The sequence below is a fragment of the Equus przewalskii genome, chromosome 22 (genome assembly GCF_037783145.1).
Source record: "Equus przewalskii isolate Varuska chromosome 22, EquPr2, whole genome shotgun sequence".
NCBI lineage: Eukaryota > Metazoa > Chordata > Mammalia > Perissodactyla > Equidae > Equus > Equus przewalskii.
The window spans coordinates 16,743,699-16,767,584 of NC_091852.1; the positions used below are offsets into that span (position 1 = coordinate 16,743,699).

General features: G+C 37.7%; 1 protein-coding gene across 1 annotated transcript in view; it reads right to left on the minus strand.

Moving 5' to 3' along the window:
- TMC1 (transmembrane channel like 1) overlaps positions 1-23,538 on the minus strand; it is a 113,763-nt gene extending 90,225 nt beyond the window's left edge. Inside the window, exons 1-4 of the mRNA XM_070589680.1 lie at positions 23,481-23,538; positions 18,773-18,820; positions 15,391-15,559; positions 9,936-10,064 (exon numbers count right to left, since the gene is read on the minus strand). Of these exons, the coding sequence (XP_070445781.1) occupies positions 9,936-10,064; positions 15,391-15,559; positions 18,773-18,820; positions 23,481-23,538 (404 nt within the window). The remainder of the gene's footprint in view (positions 1-9,935; positions 10,065-15,390; positions 15,560-18,772; positions 18,821-23,480) is intronic.
- Positions 23,539-23,886: the final 348 nt, after the last annotated feature.

A 23,886-nucleotide genomic window follows, 5' to 3' on the forward strand; every position in this document is an offset into this window, starting at 1 on the left:
GTACCTTATCTAGTACCTGGATGGCACATCCCCGAAACAACAAGGCCACCTTTCTCAAATTAATCTTATTTTATACCTATCAAGTACACATTTTCTTTCCTTTTACTGTTAATGTGTTATGCCAAATATATTTGAAAGCATTTCTGGATAATTTTTAAGTGATAATGAATGAATTTCTCTTTTTAACCACCTTTCAAAAATAATATATTTATGGATAGCCTAATAAGTTGTGAAAATTAGCTGTCACTGATAGCTGAAATTCTAAAGAGCGCAAGTTAGGTAAATTGCTATTTATCAAAAATTGTTGGAGGGTAGGACGCTCCGACAAGCTGAGAAAACTGAATCAGAGTGTCTTACCATCTATAATAGATTGCTGACACTCTGGAAATAGGGCACAATGAGATACAATTAAGAAGAAGATAATAGTAACCACACTTTATCCATCTGGAAGAAAACTTTAGAACTTTCTTATGTTTAATGTTTATTTTTATTATAATTATATATACTGCATAAACAACTATATATCTATATAATATATACAGTACTATATATATGCTATATATATTTTTTAATTCCAATTATAGCGTACTGTAAAAAAATCCCCATTTATTTGAACTTTGGAGTTATTTGAATTCTGGTAAGTAGATGTTTGTGGAAGGTAGCAAATAAGATTGATTGCCAAGAATCTTGGAAAGCATCCTTGAATATTAGCATTTTTTAGTTCCATTTTCCCAATGACTAATATCTTTCCACTAACAATCTGGGCAGAGTCTCAGGCTGATTTAACGAGGCTGTGTGCTTGAGATTTTGCTGTAGGTACAAGAGCTGTAAATGCCTTCACAACTCACCAAAAGATGTGGGAGCAGTAGCCAGGTGGGCCCCTTGAGAAGCCTGCCAAACCAAGGTGAAAAATACAACATCCCCAGGTAATGAGGATGGTGCAATGGTAAAATGGTGCAGTGTAGATAAGAAAGGTTAAATGAATCATAAAACAAATAAAGGAGGAGAATTCTTGGTAGACAAAAGTATTTACCCAAAATGTTTCTGAGCTGACTTCCTTAACAATTGAAAAAGTTTCTGAAAACATGTAAGTCCCAAGAAAAAACAACAAGTTTCTCATTTGGTCCCTTTCAGTATCCTTTCAGGGAGAATTGCGAAATATTATTAGAGAAGCATTGTTAAAATTAATCACAATAATTTTCTAAGCTCTCACAACAATACAGTAAATATTAACAGGGTAAATCTCAAGAAAGAAAGAATTGTCGGGGACATTGTTCTCGTTTAATATGGAAAGAATCTTTCTAATGCAATGAAAATGGTTGCAGTGGTGGCAGAGGAAGTCTAATGTGAATGACAAGCCAGAAGAGATTTCTGATCTCAGTCAAGAACTGATCACTCTTGAATAAAATTGTTTTCTCTTAAGATGAGTTTTAATGCGAGAGAAAAGAGTAGAATGGGAGGAAGAGAAGGAGGAAGATTGAAATTCTCTGTGCATATTAACAGATTTGAGAAGAAGTTCTAGAATATAAAATAAAAGACATTTAGCAGAATAAGATAAAAAACTAGGATAAGAGGTTATTCATGCACTTTGGACTTTATCTGGAGTCCTGAAATTATAGAATACTGCTTGTCCTCACAGGCAGTTCTAATTTAAGCATTTCAGTGTTGATTATAGATCAAAGAAAGAAAACATGTGATAGCATAACAAATAGTTCTTTCTTTAGATTCTGCCGTCAACTACTCCGGATGAAGGTCCTTCTCACATAAACTTAGTTAATCAAAGGGCATTTCTAGATCCCCCAGTGAGGTGCTGGAGCTGACTCAGCCACTGATTGTTAAATTTTCAGGAATTTTTCGAGCTGGTTTTAAACTGTTGGCAGCTTGAAATTGATCCTAGTGGGGATATTTACACACGGAAATTGGCAAATACTGCAAATCAAGGCTCTTCACCAGCACATTTCTTCCCTATACTCACACATTTATCCAGGCCCTTAAAAGATCCCAGTCATGTTAATGATTCTCTTGTCTTGGGTGTCTTGGGTTGTTGAGTGTCCAACAACAAAAGAAATCACCATTAACACTGTCACCCACACAGGAATCAGTAATGGCATGCTTATGAGGTACAGAGCACTATGCTAGACCCTGAGGAAATAAAGAGCTGCACCACACCTTTCACATCCTGAGGAGCTCAAAATCTATTCTGAAAGAAAAGAGATTGACATACAAATTTAAAAATGCAATACAATGCAGCATAACTACAGAGCCAACAGAACAGTAGAGCCCATTTGAGTCCTGTGTCTACAGGAGTTGGCAGAGAAAGGACCACAGGAGGAGACAATAATCCACGAAGGACAGAACTCAGGCCTGGAAGAAGCATAGGATACAGAAAAGCAGAGAGGAGACCCGAGTGAAGTAAGAAAATCTATCCAGAATTCTTTAGATTAAATGCATTTCACTGAGAAACATGGTTCAATGAGAAGCAGTATGGCACAATAGAAAAAGCATGAGATTTTGGAGATGCAGAAATCTAGATTTGAATCTTCACCTTGGCAGTTATTGGCTTGAGGCTACTTTACCTCCACAGTTTTACCTTCTGTAAAATGGGGCTAACTTTCCCTTTTCAAGGTTCTTATGAAGATTAAATGAGTTAATGTGTGCAGTATCTCCAGCACAGAATATGATACATAGTAGACACTCAAAAAAAAAATGGAGATGGTTTTGTCCATCTCCAAACTCTCATGGTCATCATCATCATCAATAACTAATGATGTGGAAAGAGAGCCGGAACTCAGATTGTGAATTCAGATTGTGGAGCTCACAAATTTTTTAAGCGAAAGCTTTTAAACTTTGTCTGTTAATTACTGAGGAGACATTGAAGGCTTTGAACATAGAGATGACATGTTCGAAGAGGTATTTACAAAGAACTCCCTGGCTATAGCGTGCTGTCTTTGGAGTTATATAGACTTGAGTTCCATAATGTGAGTTTGCTGAATTATTTGAGACTATTTAATTCTGCTATTGGAATGGATGGAACTCATAAGAACTATTAAGCATAGATAATGAGAAAGCTCTTGGCTCATAATACTCAGGTGAAACTCATAGGCAGGGTCAATTTCATAGGCCTGTGACATGGGCCCCAAACTCAAAGGGGCCCAGTGCTTAATTTCGTGCTTTACCATGGCCATTTTGAAATTCTTAATAATTGAAATTCTCAATTACTTTTTAACAAGTGTTCTTGCATTTTCATTTCACACCAAGTCCTACAAATTATGTAGCTGGTCTCACACACAGTATGTGTTAAGTATAGCTAATAAACAGATTTGTAGCATGTGACACATAGGCATAATTTATAAGATGTGTTCCAATATCAGTAGTAAGTAAGTTAGTCAGCTGTAATACCTGCCAAAGAAAGACAGAAAATATGATGAACAAATAAGAATATTATGGTTAGAAAGGGATGAAAACAGCAGTTATGATCTTGTCACTTTGCGACCAACATCTGTCATTACTAAATTGATCACCCATTGGTGTCATCCAGTATGGTTCTGTTCCTCACCCCCCACCCCTCCTCCATGTGTTCTGCTCAAGAAAAGCAGCTATAATTTGTGGCATTTCAACAGGCTAATTGACAAGGTACTCCCATGGTCAGACATAATTGCCCTGTGTCATTCTGATAAAGCAAATGCATATCCTTGCTCTAATTCATCTTCACTTCAGTGGCCCCTTTGGGACCTCCATCCTCTTAATCACAGCATCAGTAGGATGAAAGAGATAGAGCATATGAACACTGAGAAACCAAGGATTCAGAAGGTGTGATTCTGTGGCCTACTCTACCAGTCTATTGCCATTCTATCCCCAGTATGTTAATTTATTCCATCTCTTTGCCCTCACTTCTCACTGTGCTTTAAATTGACTTAATAAACCATGTGATTTGAGCATGTTAATTTGGCCAGGGACCTTTCAGTCCCATGACCTCTGGGAGAGCTTGCCTGGTAGTATACTTAGAGACCTACATCATATCAAGGCAATTTTCTACACAAGTTCAAATCACGGCTCCACCACTTAATAACTGTCTGAACATAAACAATGACTTATCCTCTCAGAGCTTTGGGTTTTTTATATGCTAAGCCAAAATAACAATATCTACCTCGAAGGATGGTTGAAAGTGATAAAGGAAATTATGATAGTAAAACAATAATAGCTAACATGTATGATTACTATGTGCCAGTCACCATTCTAAGTGCTTTAGATCCATTAACTGATTTAATCTTCTCAATAACTCTATGAAGTAGTACTGCTTTTATTCCCGTTTATAGGTGAGGGAAGTCAAGGATACAGAGGTTAAGAAACTTGCCCACGGTCACAGCATAATGCTTGATATCTACTAGGCACTTATTAAATAGTGGAGAAATTAAATGTCAATGTTACTTTTTGATCAACAAAATTTCAGATGAACTGATTGCCTACAGACTCACCATTCTTCCGATGAGAAAATCTACATACCCAAGATATCTGTAATGTACAGGAACTGAAGGTCTATGCTTTGGTTGAGTTATTGACTAAAAAGAAGCCCAAATGGTCAAAGTGTGTGTTAGCAGGTGTGTACACATGCTTAAAAGTCCTCTTGTGTGGAATCCCTCATTCCTTCACAATGACGGATGGAGGAAAGGCGTTTGTGAACTAAAGTAGAAATCATGATGCTTGCCTAGGAAAATCTTAGTCTCCAAGGAAACTTGAGAGAAAGGGGTGGGGATGGGAGCCAAAGGGGCAGTCTTCCCAGATGGGATCCAGCTCAGGAAATCAACTCTGGTCTATTCCCACTTTCCTAGAAATATATTAGTTCCCCCAACCAAAAAATAAAATAAAAAACAAACACAAACAATTGTGGGAGGATGAAGGGAGACTGAGTAAGGAGGAAAGTTGCCTTAAGGACTAGCTGACAATTTTAAGCACCTATTTAAACGTAAATGAAATCCTAAGAGTAAGTTTCTTGGCTTTACTGGGTGTTTCATCAATAAATCACCAGGCCTAGTCAGCCAGTGGACAGCTCCTGGAAACACTGGGTCAGGGTGCTACAAAGCTCACATATTAAAGCAATCAGTATAATAGCTAAATAAACATTTTTGTTATCAAAATAAATACTTTTAAAATGGTTTCTACCCTAGAGCCATTTCCGTGAAAAAGAATATTGGAGATCTCCTGCAGCCTATTCTGTAGACTCAAGAAACACTAGAACTGCTCCCTCCCCAAAATAAGTTTCCTTAAACATCCAGTTAAGTGGGATTTTTTTAAACCTTTTCTCATGTTAATAGGCACAGAAACATTTTTCTTCAAAGGAATGCTTTATGTGGAAGTACATTGTGAAGAAGAGAGAAAACACAGGTCTCCTCTGCTTGAAGCTGGCATTGCGGCCCGGCAGCCATCCCTCATGGCTCAGCCTACCCTGCCCTGGAGGGATTTCCCCAAACCACTTGAACTCTGAGGACAGCAGTTTGAAAACCATGGGCCACAGTCTGATTCCTTCCTTTTATGTATAAATAAACCGAGGCTCAGAGAGGGGAATTTAGAGGTAGAGCTTAGACTGGAGTCCAAGTCTCTTAATTTTCAATCCAAAATCTATTCTATCATAATAAAATAAAGTAGTTGCTTATTTATGTTTAGTCTTGAGGGCTTTTAATCTACCACACAGAATGTTCCCATAGAGTTAAAGGTTTTAGGTTCCTTCCAAGATGGGTAATAAGCAGACCTGTTATTTTCCACCAGGTATTTTATTTCACCTGTAGTGGCTGCTACCAGGACAGGCAGCCACCTCTTACAGATAGGAAAGATCTAGTCATCCAACTTCTGGGTTAAACCTATTAACAACTTAAAAAGAGATTATGCTTAAAATCCTCACTGTTGGATATTTTTTAGTTGGGTAACTAATAAAAAACAGAAATAGACTTTCAAATCATTGGAAAATACGTCACTATTTCCCTTTTCCCAGCCTCTACATACACATATTCTCACCCATTCCATAAATGGTCCACAGAGTAGGATGTCCCACTTAATGAGGTTTTCTAGTTCTCAATTTTAAAATTGAGGTTCTCAATTCTAACCATAAATCAATGACTTTTACAGTAAAAAACAAAAATACATATTCCTGGTCTGGACAAGACACACATACCCCACCACCCAGAAATTCTTATTCAATAGGTTTAAGGCTACATGAATGTGTGAAACCATATTAATACACAGAAAAACATACGTTGAAAAACATCATTCCACAGTGACGGTGGAAAGGACGTGGCTTCCCTTCAGCCCTAAAGAACCAATTCTGCTTCCTTGAAAATGCCGACCTCCAATTCCTGAGCCATATTTGAGAGTCCATATGGATTTATAACCCATTTTTAGAGCTTCTTGCCCCTGTACTAATTGCTTATGTTAACCATCTTTTGACCTTAAGTCCTGAGGATACTCATGTTCCTAGTGGCAGATAGTCTTTCAAAATGTAGTAACTATCCCTGAGTCTCCCACAATATCCTCAGAGCCACAAGCTACCATTCCCAAGGCTTTACTCTAAAACAAGTCTTGAAATCTTGACCCTCCCTAAAATTTGTTCCACATATTTTTCAGAGTCCAGAGCCATCTGGGAAGCCTTGAAACCCAGACACAGATCCACACCTGTGATCAAAATATCTGTTCCAGTTACGTTGAACCTGGTGTCTAGAATTCCATAGACTTAGCCTGGAGTGATGACTGGAGGTTAATTCTGGGAATAACACAACCTTAGAAACACTGTCTCGGAGTTAGATGTTCTGAAATAAATAAAGGGCGGGAGGAAAGCTGCCTGACCCTCATGTTTTAGTAACTTTGGTAAGAGAAAACTCTACATACACATACTATGAAGTATTGACCACTTGTTCTAGTGTGACTGGAATCCATGGGGGAGAAGCTCAATACAGCATTCAGAAACCTACCAAGGGAGACAAGTTGGGCACTGTAGTACCAACAACTTCATCACAGAGGTTGAAACTGAGAGAATCAGGCTGACCAGGGCTATTGGCACCAGTTGTGCAGAGAATTGCAACGTCACAAAGCAGGAGATGTTTCTGGCCATGGAGATTAGTCGAAAGACAATGAGCATCGCTGACAGGTGAGAAGCCACAGTTGCTTCTTCTCTGGAGCTAAATTTGTGCTTCCATCCTGCGAGCTGGCTTTGGCTTTGATGTTCCGAATCACTGTTTTGGTAACGTGCCTAACTTGCTCCCCAGCTGCACAGGTAAGAAGCAGCAAACTTGAATGCCTACAAGGTCCAGCCAAGCAGCATGAACAAGTGATGTGGATTGTTTGGGAACTGTGCACACTCAAGGGTGAATGCCATACTAGTAGGGGTCAGCGACTGCCTAGCCCCAGAACTGTGCACACTGAAGAGCGAATGCCCTGTTAGTAGGGTGCAGCTATTGCTTAGCGCCAGCTGCTATTTTCACGTAGAAATCTTGGACCAGATCGTTCACTTGTCCATGAGAATCTGGACATCCAGATTTTTTTTTATGTGAAATTTCCCACTTTAAAAGTTTGACAACAGCAAAAATATTATTATAAAAAATACACCCCCAAATGGTTAAAATGGTAAATTTTATGTTATGTATATTTTGCTACAATAAAAAAAAATAGTAAAAGAAAAAGCTTGTGGACCAGATAAAAGCCACCTATAGTCTAGATTCAGCTGCAGACTCCCCATTTTCAACATCTGCCCTTGTAATAGGGCCTGGGCTGCCCCTCCTTCCATCTCAGTCTCTATCTCTCTCCACTTCTGAAAACAGCTTAATCCCTGGACTCCAGCCCAAGGCCCCAGGTCCAGGAATCTGCCATAAGAAAACCCTGAGGGTACATTTTTTAAATCCTGAGAGTGATCAGGCCCTGGATTCTGCCAAATTGTCAAGATCCCCTACTTCCCTTGTTGAAGCATCAAAATTTTATCGTCCATGCAGACTGCAAACAATGTGTCACCATCCCCCAAGGCTCCTGGGCTTACCTGTGGTTGGGTCTGCTTCCCCCTAGCCCTGTTGGGTCCCATACCCTCTGTCACAGGACAGGCAATCAGGCAACACTAGATCGATCGTGAGGTGAAATAATAATTACAATTTGTGTCTCCCAGTTGTGCGCTGGGTTCTGGCACCATGCTAAGTACTTCAAATGAATGATCTCACTTTATGATTCCAATAACCTTGTAAATTAGTACAATTTCATAAGGAACCTGAGATCAGAGGATGACACAATTCATTCAGATTTATCCAGCTATTAAATAGAAGATCTGAGATTCAAACTCAAGTCTGAAGCCATGCCTACTCTACCGTCCTATGTGGGAGATTCAGGCAAGGGACAGTAGGGGGTGTATTTCAAACCTCCACGCAGGTGGAAGGGAGGATATGCTCCTTGACATTCTTACTGAATTTCACACTATGCTTTGAAAGTTCACAATATTATTGCTTTCCAATTTTATAACTTTCTCTATACCCGTGGTTCCCAGGTTTGGGGATTTCGTGGCCGGTAATATTTCCAAGTATATATTGGGAGCCAACATAAGATTACCAAACTTCTATTTTACCACATAAGGACATTTTTAAATCTATCATTTAGCATCATTATTACTCAACTGAATGAAGTAGACAGACACACATAAGCACGTGAGCACACACACATGCATATGCACGTGCACACGCATTAGTAGCTCCATGGAACCCGGACGCCGCTTGTCTTTGCCTTCATTCACAGCTGGTGTGCACACGCACCTACACAGGGAGTTCCCCGCTACAGCTGTGTGGTGTTGCAGAAGTGTGCTGAGAAGACCATTGTTTGGAACGTGGAAAATCTTACTCCGCAAAACAGAATAACACCATTATAAATGATGGTGAGGTTCCTACCTCACAGGGTCGATCTAGAATATCTTCTGTTTTGGATATGAGGTAATGAGGCCCCAGGAAGTTAGGCAATTTCCTTGAATGACAGACAAGCTTTTGCAGAACCAAGTCTAGTAATGAATTATCTTGATAGCTACTTCAGCTTTTTTCATCACTATACAATAATGCTATACTATAATTTTAACATTATCATATATATATCCTCTAATGTTTAACATTATTAGTTAAATAGGCTTTGGAAATTTACCATTATTTTCAAAAGTGGTTCTGTGGAAAAATGCAATCTGTAGAACAGTTGAGAGATGCCAACATGGCTATTATCACAGACACATTCCCTTTTCTCACACCCCACCTCCCCCAACCCCCTTGGCGAGGAAATATAGGGTGATCCTCAGAGGTGAATCTGTTTCCTTCCCCAGGAAAGGACAATCATTTGAATTTTCATATCAGGAGTTTGTAAATCTTTCTGCCTCTGAGTGTGTTTGCACCCCCATCAACATCAACATTAGACTGAAATTGGGTCACTGATATGTTACTGGGGAATCGTTAGTAGCATGACCCTTAATTGGAATCCTATTTACTGTTCTGTTGGCTTACCATCCTTGCTGTGCTTTAATGAGAGCTGTGACATGACAATATCATTTGAGGCTGGGACCCCTCAGAGAAGCAGGAGTGTGCAATCCACACAAACATGTAAAATTCAAACATGTTCTCTCTTTCAGAGAGATAGTAATGAACGTATTAAACTGAGGAAACTTTCAGTTCGAGGAATAAGTGGTTAAAGGTGACCACAGAGGTTGTAAGACTCCAAACAATAAATTTGCTTATAGTTGTTTTTAATTTATAATCATTAGCCCAGCCTCTCTAGTGATATGAAATATATATGCTATATTATATATCAATATACCGTGAGCAATATGTATAATAATATGAGTATTATATATATTCTATTAGTATTATCTACAAAACTCAGAGGATTTAGGAGATCAGTATCAGGTAACATATTTCTAATTACAGAAATTAGCATCATACTTGAGAACTTCAATTTTCGTCTCCATTTTCCAAGGCTTGCATTTGACGGTAGCAATCATTTGTCTTTTCTCATCCAACTCTGCCTTCAATCTTTCCAATTCCTCTTCATCAATTTCTTCTTCTTCTTCCCTTTAAAAGAAAAAGAAGAAGACCTTAATAAAGTTACATTTTGCTTGACTCCCAAACTTAAAGAAGAATGCAACAGAAACTCAGTCCATGTATATGGACTTGGCTGTACATAGCGGATGCTGAGCTCCACAAGCATTAGAGCTTGTATCTGAACACTGATGAGGGATTTCTGGAATTATTATAACTGTAAACAGTAGTGTTTACATTGTGATGTCCTGAAACTGTATAGTCCACTGTGTCAAACTCTCAGAACTAGAAAATCTGTAGAAAGAATAGTTACGGATCTATCAAGATACTTTCCTCTCTTTTTTGTTGCCTTGTACACCTTCCCCCACCAATTCTACATTTCATTTAAAAACTTTGTTTTTCAATAAGGAGAGTAAATTAGAGGTGAAAGATGTCTTTGAAGAGCCCTTAAAATTTTAAGTTAGTCCTGTCTTGAGAGAAAGATAGAAAAATTGAAATAGGGAAAAATAGAAAACCTATTTCTCAAAGGCCACTTAATCTGCTAATTAAACGCAAAACTTCAATTGATAAAATTCAGCTTGAAGTATATTTGGTAGAAGTGAATCCTTTGAAGAGATCTTCAAAGGAATTTAGCTGCTTGTTGAGCAAATGAGATGAATCTTTCTCTGCTATGTACCTAGTATTGCAAAATACTGCAGGGTTCAGAGCTCAAGAAAACAAAACCCAAACATGATTTTAAACAGAGGAATGTAATGTCCTATTGCACAGATCAATTTTTTTGTAATAGATTGTTTTGGTTATTCAGCAACTGTTGTTCAACTTCAAACTTACCCTTCTATACTTAATATTTCGAGCCTGGGGCTGGGACTCTGTAGGGCACACTTTTGCTATGTCAGCTGGCTCAATATGAAGCAGCCAATAGGGGACACTAAGAAGGGACTTGGTCTTTCCTTTGGTTTCGTTTGCTTCCTGCATGGCACTTCCTCTTTAGCAATATTTCTTTATCCCTGGAGCTGCAGGGCCTTCTCACAGCCACAGACGAATCTAGTTTGCCAATTTTTCCAACACTAGCAGAACCAGCTTCATCACCACCCCCACAAACACCAGCACCACTTGAGCATCATCACCTTTGCAGATGTCTGGGTTTCAGCTCCATGGGTCTCTCCTCTGTGCTTCTAAGTTTTCTTTTCAACTCCTTTCATTGTCCCTCCAGCCCTTGGGGTGGTAGCTGCTTCCTATAGTTGCTGTCGCCATGACACCTTAGTGTTCTCTTTTCCAGTAACCTGGTTAACAATTATTTGTACCTACTAAAGAGTTCTCTTATTAAATGCTCTCTGTTCAATTAACTGTTGAATTTTCTTTTTCCTGACTAACAAAGAAATTGTAATCTGACTCAGTGTTAGTGAGAAACATATCTGTTGTTCACTAAAGTCATGACTACACATAGTAGGGCTATGGCAAAAGCTGTTTTTGAAAGTTTCACCTGAAGAACAAGAAGACGCATCCATAGTTTTATAGCCCACCCTACAAAATGACTTTGCAATCTCCTTTACCATGAATCCATAATTTTTAATCATATCATGATTACTGAAACAAAAATTCATATAAACCTCTAAAATAACTCTTCCTGTTGACAGTTTGGTTTTTTGACCAATTCAGATGTTTTGCTTGGAATGACAATCCTGGATCAAGAGAACTATGGAAGTACACTCTACTAAGATAAAACTCTGATTGCCATTAGGCTGTTTCTGTTTTAATTATTTGATGTTTGTTGTATAAAACCCTATGGTGCTCTACAACAATGACATATAATACCTGAGGGTTTTTTTTTTTTTTACTACATCTATATTTATAGTTTAATTTACCACTTAAAATAATATCAGTTGGTTTGTCTTAGGAAGGAAAAAATGTTTTAGTAAAAATGACTGAAAGTGTTTCCAGGTATGTGTAGTCAAAATCTAAATTACATAGGTAATTGTTTTACTGCAATCTTTATGGAAACTAGCAAAAAGAAAATAAAATATATGTCAAGAAATTATCAAAAAAGGAGTCAGTTAGAAAACAGAAAAAGATTTAAGATTAACAATTCAATTGCTTGATATGATAAGCCTTTAACTTGCCCATCCTTCCAAAATAATTCGTGACATCTATATGTAAGTACCTTAAATGTTTACATTACTGAACTTTCGTTAAGAATCATATATAAAACAGCATCTTATTTAATCCAGCATCATGAAAGAATGAAAGAATGATTTATTTGATGTGTGGATTTACCATGTAACTAAAGCTTATTTCTTCACATGTTGATTTTTCGAAACTACTTAATGGAAAACTTCATAACACTAATTATATACTTTCCTGCTATCTTAAACCCAACACTTTATTTGTTTAACCTATCCAAATGCTATGATTAACTAAAAAATCAGACAAAATGTCTTCAATAACCCCTTTTGTGATTATCCCTATGTGAATAGTTTTCGCTAAGACTCCAAACCGCTTTGTACTACTTCTCTGGCACATTTATACTGTCTTGTTTCATAGTAATTTGTGTCTATGTGGCCTCTCCCTTACTGTATTATGAACTTCTAGAGAATGCAGGCAATGCATATTCATATCCAAGTCTTCCCCAAAAATTGGCAAATTATCTTCTACAGAAGTGGAGCTGGATAAATATTTATTGAATAAATGTTTATGTACCAAACTTTTCTGGATGACAAAGTTATCATTATGAACCCAGTGATTAAAGTACACTAAATATAACAATGTCCTCTAAGATTAGCGTAGTATGGAAAGACTTTTATTCCTAAACGAAGTGATTCCAGACTGGTATATTTTTAAAATCTTTGCTGTTAATTGTTGATTTTTCCAGGAAGATCATGCTGTGCCACAAGGTATAGTTGCTGTTGGATAAGTTACCTTCAAATACGCAGGTAATTAAAATATTACTCACCAGCGCATTACAGAGAAACTGCCCTTCTAGGAACCACTCAAAGAAAGTGCTAATCATATTACAAGGATATAGCATAAACACGTTTCATCTTCTAAAATTTAGGGCTAATCTATGCAAGAATGGCTTTCTATCTTAAGTTTGATTTATTTAAACAACAGTTGTTAGGAAAAAGGAGACATAATGTGCTGAATTTCTCATTGCTGTGAACATATTACTTATTCACTTAAAACTAGGTCAGGAAAAGCCTGTATTATTAGAAATACTCCAAAATGTCTAACAAGGCAGGGTTTTTTAACCACTTCCAAAGATAGTCAGCATTACAACCTTAGTTTTAGTTGTTTTCAAACATTTTGTCAGCACAAGGGAAATTCCCTAAGGTGTCTCACTTTAATATTTCAATAAAAAAAGATCATGAATTAATTAACCTAAATAAACGTGCCCTGACTTGCCTACTAATCTTTCTCAAAATATATTTGCTAATACATTTTCTTTAAAAAAAAAAAAAAGCTTATCTTTAAAGTAAACAATAGAAAATGGATCCTAAAATTGAGATCAGAACTCCCAAGCATCACAAATAATTTATGGTACTATTTAGATTAGTTGCACAAGTTACAGCAGTAATAAGATAATTTGAAAAACCTATGGAAACAAAGTTCATTTTAGCCAAGTTTGGCTCTATGAAGGAGTGGAGAGGTAGGGGTGCTCGTGGGGAGACAGGGGTGCTTGTGGGCTTCTCAGAATCAGGATGAGAGTGAGACCAGCTAAGAACAGACACTGTCACAGGGACAAGATTCCCTCAGGCAACAGGGGTCAAGACCCAAATGACTCATATATTCCTATTCCTAGAGGTCAAGTAGTTGACATGAGGGCCTTAAGGAGACCAAGAGAGCAGAGGAATGCTCACCTGACTCACCTTTTTAAAAGGACTTCTCTGAGGCACAAGTGGGGAGGAAAAGCAAATTCTGGAATACAACCTATCTCATGCACACATCTACTGATGATGTTTTCTCAGTGAAAGACCACTCTCAGAAAGTATAAGCTTTGCTAATAAGAAATATTACAACATAATAATAGTAACAAGAGTCACAATAAGATATGGAACTTAGAATTGCATTGCATTTTATTTTTTAAGGAAGAAAGTATAAAGATACTTGAAAAGAAAATACAAATAAAAAAATACCGGAGTCAAAATTTAAAACAAGTGATGTCTTGGTATTCAAAGATAGAAGAAAGAGGAGGAAGTTGGGGAGGAGGAGGAGAGAAAGGAAGAGGAAACGGAAGAAGAGGAGAAGGAAAATCTAAAACCTAAATCAACAAATATATAACGAAGAATCGAGTAGAGTTACTCTTTTATTTTAAAGAGAATCATTGTCTATTAATGCTAAGCTTCTCTATCTGAGAAAATTTTCCAACAGTTGTATGTAGTTATAATTATTTATGAGGAGAAAAATAATAGCTAGTTATGGAATACTGGAATGGGTCATCTTGGGAGGACATGTTAGAAAGTTCCTCATCATTTAAAGTCCTAGGAGTGTTTTGGAGGAGATCCCATTTCCTCGTGGTGACTCCCATGGCCCTACTACCTAAGTGGCAGAGTAGCTGTTCTCTTAAATCTTTTCTAAGACGTCTGGGTTTTCTGTTATTAGTGTTTTACAGGCACATCTGCCTGCCATCTGCAAATTTCCAGAAAGCAAAGACCAGAAAATTATTTTCTTGAATTTTCCCTAAAGAGCATTTAAGATATTATTCTACATAAAGTCAGCGCTCAGCAAACTGTTGGCCTGGTGGAACTAAAAGGTGCAGGATTGTATTAAAAAAGAAATGACAGCACCAATTCTCTGTAACAGGGACTAGCACACTTTTTTTTTTGTAAAGGGACAGCTAGTTACTATTTTAGGCTTTGAGTGCTGCATACAGCTCTGTACCGTATTCATCTTCATTTTTTTATTAATAACCCTTTAAAGCTGTAAGAACCGTTCTTAGCTCTTGGTCTGGATTAGCCATAGTTTGCCAACACCTACTCTGTAAGAGAAAGTGCTTTGGGCTCATTGTTAAGGAGCCCAAATTTTACACTTAACTTTGACAACAATGCATATAGTTAATGGGATAACTTTAAAATATTTAAATTAATCGTAATATGTTAATGACCTATGAAAATTTAGATCTTTCATAAAGAAAATTCTCACAGTCCATTCTTAATATGTATTGACTTTTAAATTGTATTTTAATATTAAAGTACATTTAACTAAGTGGAGTCAAATGTCGGCATCAGATTAAGCCTGTCTTTCTAAAAGTATTTTGAATTACCAGTTGCAAGGCCAAAGAGTGTCTAAAGGGAGTGGTCTTCTTTCAGAGTCAGGTGCTTTTGAATGAGTTAACAATTTCAGTTTTAGATCAGAACTGACTTACGCTCCTCTCTTCAGCCTCCTCCTCCTCTCTTTTTCTCTGGCTTTCCTTGTTTCCTCATCCTCTGGCTCAGGTTCTGGGTCCTGCTCATTGATGACATCTCTGGTCCGTTTCCTCTTCGGTCTCAAGCTCTCTCTCCGAGGCAGTTTATCTTCCTCCTCTTCCTCTTCACCTAAACACAGCAGTAAGCGCCTCAGTGAGCAACGGCAGGAAGTGCTCTCTCCTGCTACCAAATGTATTCTTATTTTTTAATTGTCGTTGTCACGCATCCGAGACTGCAACCCAGCAATTCTCCACGTCATGATAAGATGAACCATGCTGTATATATTTCATAGCCTGCCATTTAAATACATTTATCTAGATTCTCATTTCTTTTGGGGTTCATTTACTCAAATGTATGAATGTGGATCCCCAAATTTTAATATTCCTTAGAATTCCAGTCTTCATTTACTTGGGTAAATAGATGACTTAGACTTTAATGTCATACCATGACTTCTAAGACCAAGTTTAGAGGTTACCAGTCCAACACATAAAGGTGGAGTGATTAACCACTATGTGTTTACTAGTACTTGTCTCTTAAAACAAAGGACAAAATGATGAGGAAATGCTACAAACTAGAGTAATTTTGAAAAAATTAATTCACCTCTTGAGATTCCTTCTACTTCAAATTATCCTCATTCTTGATTCCAAATATATCTTTCACCTTTTTCCCAAATGTTTCTTTCCCTTTCTTAAATGAAACTGATAGTAAATACATTTGCTTGATCATCTTATGAATAGGAATAGATAACTTGTCAATATAATTTTAATGTATAACTGAGAAAAATGACATTATTTTATTTTATTCATCAACTAACAATTAATGCCTCATATGCCCATAACTTCTTAGGAAGCTTCCAGGTAGAGCAGAGAAAGAAATCAGGTCCTTCCTTCACAGTTGATAACATAAAATCTTACTTCACGTTCACTTTATTGCATCTTAACTTCTGATATTGAGAATCACCTATTATTAAAAAATCAAACACTAACAGTTATCACTATCTTCTCAAATAGAAGCTACTGTAGGAAAAAATTTGTACGTCAACGGAAAACTATGAATTGTCTGCAGTATACTCTTGTGTGTTATCTGATTCTGATTCTATGCGAGCTATGTGTAACTCTATAAGTTATAGATAACTGGACAGCAATGCAAAAATGATTTTTGTCTGTAGGCACGCAAATGAACTCTGTCCAGTAGAGAGACAATCCTCCCCCACCAAAAAAAAACCCCACAAAACAGTTATGCATCCATTTGCACAATCATTTCAATATTCCTGATGCATAAATGTATCTGTTCTTTGCTTTTTTTAAGAAACTGGTTAGAATGCCTCATCAAATTCCTCATCAATTAGTTAAATATGTTCATTTTTACATATGTATGTCCTGATATTATCCTTTTTTGAAAATTATCTTTTAACATTACTTGTCAAAGCTTTTTTATTGACATTTCAAAACTAAGATCTAAATATTATCTATATTACTAAAGTTTGGCTAGCAGAGAGAAATAGGAGGACAACTTTTCTAACTAAGCTTTGAAAAGTATACTCTATAATCAAAACCAAAAATGAGTTTGCAATTGTGAAATATTGTGGCAAATGTTGTGTGTTATTTGAACCCCACATTCTGGTGTTCTGAAAACTTACCCAGCCTTTATTAGTCACATTAGTCACTAATTATATAAAGGATAAGAGCTTGATGGGGTTGAGAAGCAGTTTCACCCACAAATAACTCAAGAACTCAAGCAGCCAGTTCGTACTCTCCATTGTAGTATATTTTGTGTTGAAACTAAACTATTAAATTTACAGAGTTTTACCATGGATGAAAAGTGTATCATTAGATTTATCTTTTACCTTTTAGAAACAAAAAACCAGTCTTTAGTGCTGTAAGTAGCTTCCAAATATTCAAATTCTAAAAAAAAAAATGAGTATTTTACGGTTGCCTACTAAATGAGCCTTGTGTACAATGTTAACTTTTGGAATGGGCTCGATTCAGTGTTGAAGCGTAGCAGAATATGTCATCTCAAAATATGACTGGAGGAGTTCGGAATGTATCACCTCGGAATATGCCACTTTGGTATATCAATTATTCTGAGCTGTCGGCACTTGAAAAATAGCAAATGCAGGTAAAGGCTTCCTCTGAACTCCCGTTATCTACCTAAGGACAGATCTTCCAAAAGGAACTCAATTGTCATAAACCCCCTCCCAAGGAGCTTCATCCTCAGGGAAGATTGACTCTTATCACAGGAGAGAGACTAGAAATGGACACCACATCCAGACAAACTTTGTCACAAACTATCATATCTCCCATCTATTCTTTAAGGGCCTGTTCATCTTTCCTAAAAATCATTTTTTCTCTCCTAAGAGGCCTACATCCCCCTGCCTTTTCCCTATTAAGATGGCATTTAGGTCTAAATTCCAAGCCACCTGCAAGAGTTACTCATTTTCCCTTGGTATCTCCCATGTATATGTGCGGTATACCTGTTAATAAACTTCTATTTGTTCTTTTCTCTTGTAAACTGTCGTATGTTACAGGAGTCTCAGCCAAGAACTTAGAGGGTAGAGAAAAATTATTTTTCCTCCTCTAAAATATTCAAGCCATGGCATTCAGGATCTGTGGGAGACTCTGAGCTATTTTCATATAGAATGTATCGAATTAATGAAAACAATTGGCATGGTGAATGTTCACTGGCTGTCGTATTGTGCTCAGGTTATTAAATGGATGGTGTTGATGTATTCTTTGATTGACCTCTTCTTGAGATGCTGCTCTTTTTTTTCAGTTTTGGTAAATTCAAAGCTTTTGCTCATATAATGATCGTTCTCATGTTCTCGTCCATGAGTGGTCTACATGCCTGGAAAGGGATCACAGTCTAGGCTCTTGAGCTGAACCTACACAAAGTAAAAACAACAGAGCGATTTGGGCAAAATGCCTAAAAATTCAGTACAAAAGGACATGCTTATTCATTTTAATGGAATCACCTGATCAGTTCAGTCAAAATGGCCAATGTGTTCTATTGTAATAGATTCAGCCTTAGAGAAAAGCTTTTAGGACAAACACTTTAACAGAGAAAACAGTAGAGAATAAAAAAGCATATTTTTCTAGAGTACCATCTACTTGATCATGAATAACTTATATATTGGGTGGAACTTGTGTGTGCCAGTTGAATGTAATCTAGAGTGGAGATTCTATTTGCTGGACTTGATCTCTTCTGTGAGACCATCAAAATTCACCCACACATGCTCCTGTCCTTACATGTGGTAGCATAATCCCCCAAGATAAGAGGATGAATCCCCTGAATTCACTGTTGTATCACAGGAAACTTATCCCTGCTGGGTCCATCCCCACTTACCTGAACTTTCCTCAGTATCATCTTCCTTTTCCTCCACTTGGATTTGTACTGTTGAAGAAAGAAAAAATATAGCAATTCTTCAAATGACAGTACAATTGTTAGTAACTGGTTTTAATGTTCCTATTTTCATAATGTTTTTGCGCAGTTAATAAAAACATTTTTCAATAAACTTGTCAAAATGAGCATTATTTTCTAAAGATATACAGCTACAGCTTCTTACACAATGTTATGCAAAGACTTCTCTGCTTCATTGCCTTCAAGGATTTGCAAAACATATCAATTATAAGCCCATCAGCTCAATTCAAAATAACTTCAACCAAAATAAATTCTGTATTGCCATAAGTAAACGAAGTTTTTTGGGTCATTTCATGCTATGATAAATTGAACTGTTAGTAAAATTATATCCACATCCACAACTTGGTTATTATAACCAAATTAACTTATTGAAATAGAGACTATTTCATTCTAACCAGCTACCCCGTGTCATAGAGCCTTTCAAAAAAATGCTTAAAGGCTGATATTTCCTATTTCCATGATTTCTATAGGTATTATATGGATGCAGCCTAAATTTCCCTCTATATGATTTACCTTGACAATGTGGAGACAGGTGATTTTACAGTTCTTTTCAAGACAAAGAACATTTCTTCTGTTTATTTCTCACCCCATACTCAGACAGCATCTTGTTTTTAGTTTTGTTCCATTCTTGTAAAAGTATATAAAGATTTTATGAAATTTTGAATGATACAATAAGATGGGAAAATACATTAATTGGCAGATTTTTCCCTTTGTCAACTATTGTTCATTTATCACAGGTTTAGTCAGCCAGAGACAAAGATTTGCAACTTGCCATGGTAAAAATTAGAGTAGAATTTCTTTAGAACCATAGTCCAGTAACTTGCTTATGAAATGTTAATTTTATCATATTTTTATTTAACATGGATGGGCATAAGTCCAAAAAAGCAAGGATGACAAACAATGTTGCTGTGAAGAGAGGAAACAACCTCTGGTTTTGTTTCTGCTCATGCACTGTCAAAGGTTATTATTCAGAACTTGGCAGGCAGATTGAAAAGGCAACACACACCAAGAGTTTAAATTCTATTCACAAAGAAGATGATTGTAAAAGCAGTTTTTGCCTTTAAACAGCATCTGCATAAAAATTTTTAGGATATGCAAAAATGTTATCACTCAACTCAAGTCAGCCCTGGAATGTGAAAATAAGTATTCTTTTGTTTAGAGTGGACATATGCCTTCTGTCACTGGCTGTAACTGGATCTGCACAGGACAAAGATCTTTATGTCACTACTGAGAGTTTGCAATAGTGAAGGCAGACGCTTCTAAGAAGATATTCTACATTCAACAATAGGTCATGGTCTTTTATTTGCAATTAATGCCGCCACCAAGCTTCTTCACTCAAAGAATTCCCCAAGAAGGCATTTTAATAATATAAGATTAGCTTTGGAGCAGAGTCTGATCAGTGTGTATAATAGAGAAACAGCTGAGGACAAATAGCAAAGGCAAACACGCAGCCTATTCTGCAACATGCATAGCCAAAGAAAAAATTCACACAAAATATCATACTGACTTGTAATAATCAACTCACTAGACACGACTAAATAAAGTTAATTAAATGAAACAGAAAAAATACTAAATGAACAAAAATATGGGAAAATCTTTAGAAAGGATTATATATTAAATAAAAGCAGCAGAATGAAATGCCCCAAGCCAAGGAGATGAGCACCAATTCAACTTCCCCTGATAACGAGGGAGAGAAAAAGCAAGGCTGGAGTCGTGGATTATCTTCTCAGGTACAGGAAGGACAGTTATAAATGACCATTAAGTAAAATCTAAAAATCTGTAAAAGGAGACATCTCTGCTCTTGCAAGTAAAGAGCTATGGTTTCTAAGTGTTATAATGGAGAGTAATGCAGAAATAGCCCCTGCCCTCTCTTGAGTTAACTTTCCAACCATGACACTCATCTGTGCATGATCGTCTGCGCATTCTCATTAGGTGCCTTCTTTACTCAACAGCATTCCTCTGTCTGGCAGTTGAGTCAGAGGCCATGGAACAGTTGTTTTTATGGTTATTGTGATAATAATTGGTTTGTTCTTGATTCAAATCCTCAACATCAAGAACTCAATAACCACACTTTGACCTGGAGATTTAAGACTCCATCAAAAACCTCAGACCCAGCTTGATTTTAATGGAACATTATTTGGCCTGAAAACCAGCTGTCAGTGCTGGTCTGTATCTCCTACAACTCAAAGCAATGCTAAAGAACCAAGCTAATAAACCCCTCCAAGACAAAAGCCTGTGCAAAAGAATAATTCAGAACACTTAAATGGGAGTTACAGACTGTCTTTCCCTTCTCAAACAGTTTTTGGCATGGCCTGTTGCCATCCCTTCTCTCACCAATCCCTAGTTGCTTACTCGCAATCATATGACCCCCACGTGCTTTGGCTGCTTCCCAAAGCCTATTGATTATGTACTTTAAAAATATCCTCTCTCCTGGGGAGTGATGGGAGGACAGTGAAAAGAGAGGAGGGGGAAGTCCTTTCAAAATGTTGGAGGCAGCAAGCAAAACTGCATTGAAGGATGCTTATTTAAGAGAGGAACATGCAATAGGAGCAGATGAACTCCTAGGCAACCCAGATCCTCATTTCATGCAAATAGACCAGTAATTAAAAACAGTAAAAGGAAACAACAGTAGAGAGTCACATTTCAGAGGCACTGGAATTGTTCAGAAAGTGGATGCTGCTCTAGGCTTTCTTTTTCAATCTATAGCACTGAAAATATTTTATGGGTCTTCAGGATCAGAGTGGCCAAGTGGCGGGAAGAGTTGAATGGTATTGTCTGTTCCTCTGACCCACATTTAGCTCTTGAAGGGATGTTTGTAGCACCAGGTTATTACTTTGGAAACTGAAAGTTCATTTATCCAATTAGCATTTATTGTGCACTCACAGGGAGTACAGAGCAAAATGCTCTGGGGTGGGAGTTTGTAGTATAGAAGAAAATATCACTGCCTTTAAGGAGTCTCACTATTTTATGCAAAAGAATAACTTTATAATAATGAGATCCAAGATTACATATGAGTATCTTATCCAGCTTACTTGGGCTATAGCAGCAATGTATCAGTTACGTTTATTAGGCTTTTTTGTATGTTTCCTTTCAAGGTTCCTTTTTGTGTGTGAGAAAATGTCAACAAGGGCCCCCCACGCATAAATGGGGTATCTTTCACCTCAGACTAAGCTGCCCTGAGAAGGTTATTAATCTATGCCATAACAAGGACATTTCTAAATCTCACCTGAAAAACTCATGACATCAGTATGGGGTGTGATGTGGCATGTTAGAGGAAGAGAAGAATCAAGGACAACCACAAGGGCATAGCCCTGGGCAACTAGAAGGATAGAGTGGCAAGAAAAAGAGATGGAAAGGCTGTAGGGAGAATAGCTTAGCTGGGAGAGTTTGAAGATCAGGAGTCTAATTTGACATGTTGGATTTGAGATGTCTATTACACATTGAAGAATGAGTTGGGTAGGCAGTTGAATATTTGAGTCTAGAATTCAGAAGAAAAGTCTGGGCTGAAAATATAAATTTGGGAACTATTAGCATATTGATGCTATTTAAAGCTATAATACCAAGTGAGATCACCAGGAAAATGAATGTGAACAAGACAGGGAAAAGAAGACTTCAGGGGCTGGCCCCGTGGCTGAGTGGTTAAGTTTGCATGCTCCACTTCAGCAGCCCAGGATTTTGCCGGATCCAATCCTGGGCACGGACACAGCACTGCTCATCAAGCCATGCTGAAGCGGCGTCGCACATGCCACAACTGGAAGGACCCACAACTAAAACTACACAACTATGTACCAGGGGGCTTTGGGGAGAAAAAAGAAAAATAAAATCTTTAAAAAAAAAAAAAGAAGACTTCAAAATTGAGAGAACAGGCAGAAGAACCAACCAAGGAGACTGAAAATGAACAATTAGTGAAGTGGAAGGAAAATAAGAGATTGTGGAAGGCAAGTGATGTGTATGTAAGAGATGTGTCATAGGCTTGTAACTCAGATATAATGAGGACTGAAAATTGACCATTGGGTTTTGCAATATAGAGGTCAAGGATGACTTTGATAAGCATAAATTTAGTGAAGTGGTATAAGCAAAAGCCTGAACTTGGGTGGCTTTAAGAGAGAATAGACAGGATTCTGGGAAGATGGCAGAGAAGGAAAACTCTGAACTCTCCTCCTCCCATGGACACAGCAAATCTACAGCTACCTGTGGAACAGTTACCTCTGAGAGAGATCTGGAAACTGGATTTTAAAAAAACCCATAACAAGGGACAACACTGACAAGGGTGGAAGAGGCAGAAATACACCTCTGATGAGGAGAAAATCACATCTCTGCCACAGCACTTCACAGCTGGAAGCAATCTCAAAGGCACAAAGCTTTTCCTGGAGCAGCAAGGGGATCTGAGCAGGAGATTTATGCCACAATAGGCATCCCAGCCTTTGAAGTCAGCACAACCCAGATGAGTTCCCATAATACCTGGCTTTGCTGACTTTTAAAGCCAATAAAGAATACTCCTAGAAAAACTACCAAACTTCAGGGAAAGAAAAGCCTGCTCTTAAGGGGCCCACTCACAGATTCACCCATTCCAGAAACCAACACAAAAACACCGGAAAGAAAGATGCACAATCCTTTGGTAAAAGAGACTCACTTGCTAAGCCCTGAGCACATCTCAGAGACGCAGGGGGTGGCTGGGCCCACCTCCTCATGGACTAAGACACTGGCAGCAGCCATTTTGTGACCTAGCGCAGTTGTGCAGACATGGATGATGGCAGATGCCATTGGACTTCTTCCACTGGCCTGTTAGTGTGGGGGTTTGTCCTGCCCTCTAGAGCATTGATTTAATCCAGCACAGCCAGGGCAGGCAGCCCCTCTAGGGACCAGCCTCACCCACAAGCAAGATTGCAGTGAACTTGTGAGCATGTTTAGGCAGGGTATGTGGGATCTCTGCAGTGGGATGAATGGGTCTGCCTCAGCAGGGCCTGCATGCAAGTGAGCCTGTGTTGGCAGGGTGTGTGGGCCTGCAGGCAGTGATATGTGTTAGCCACAACAGACTT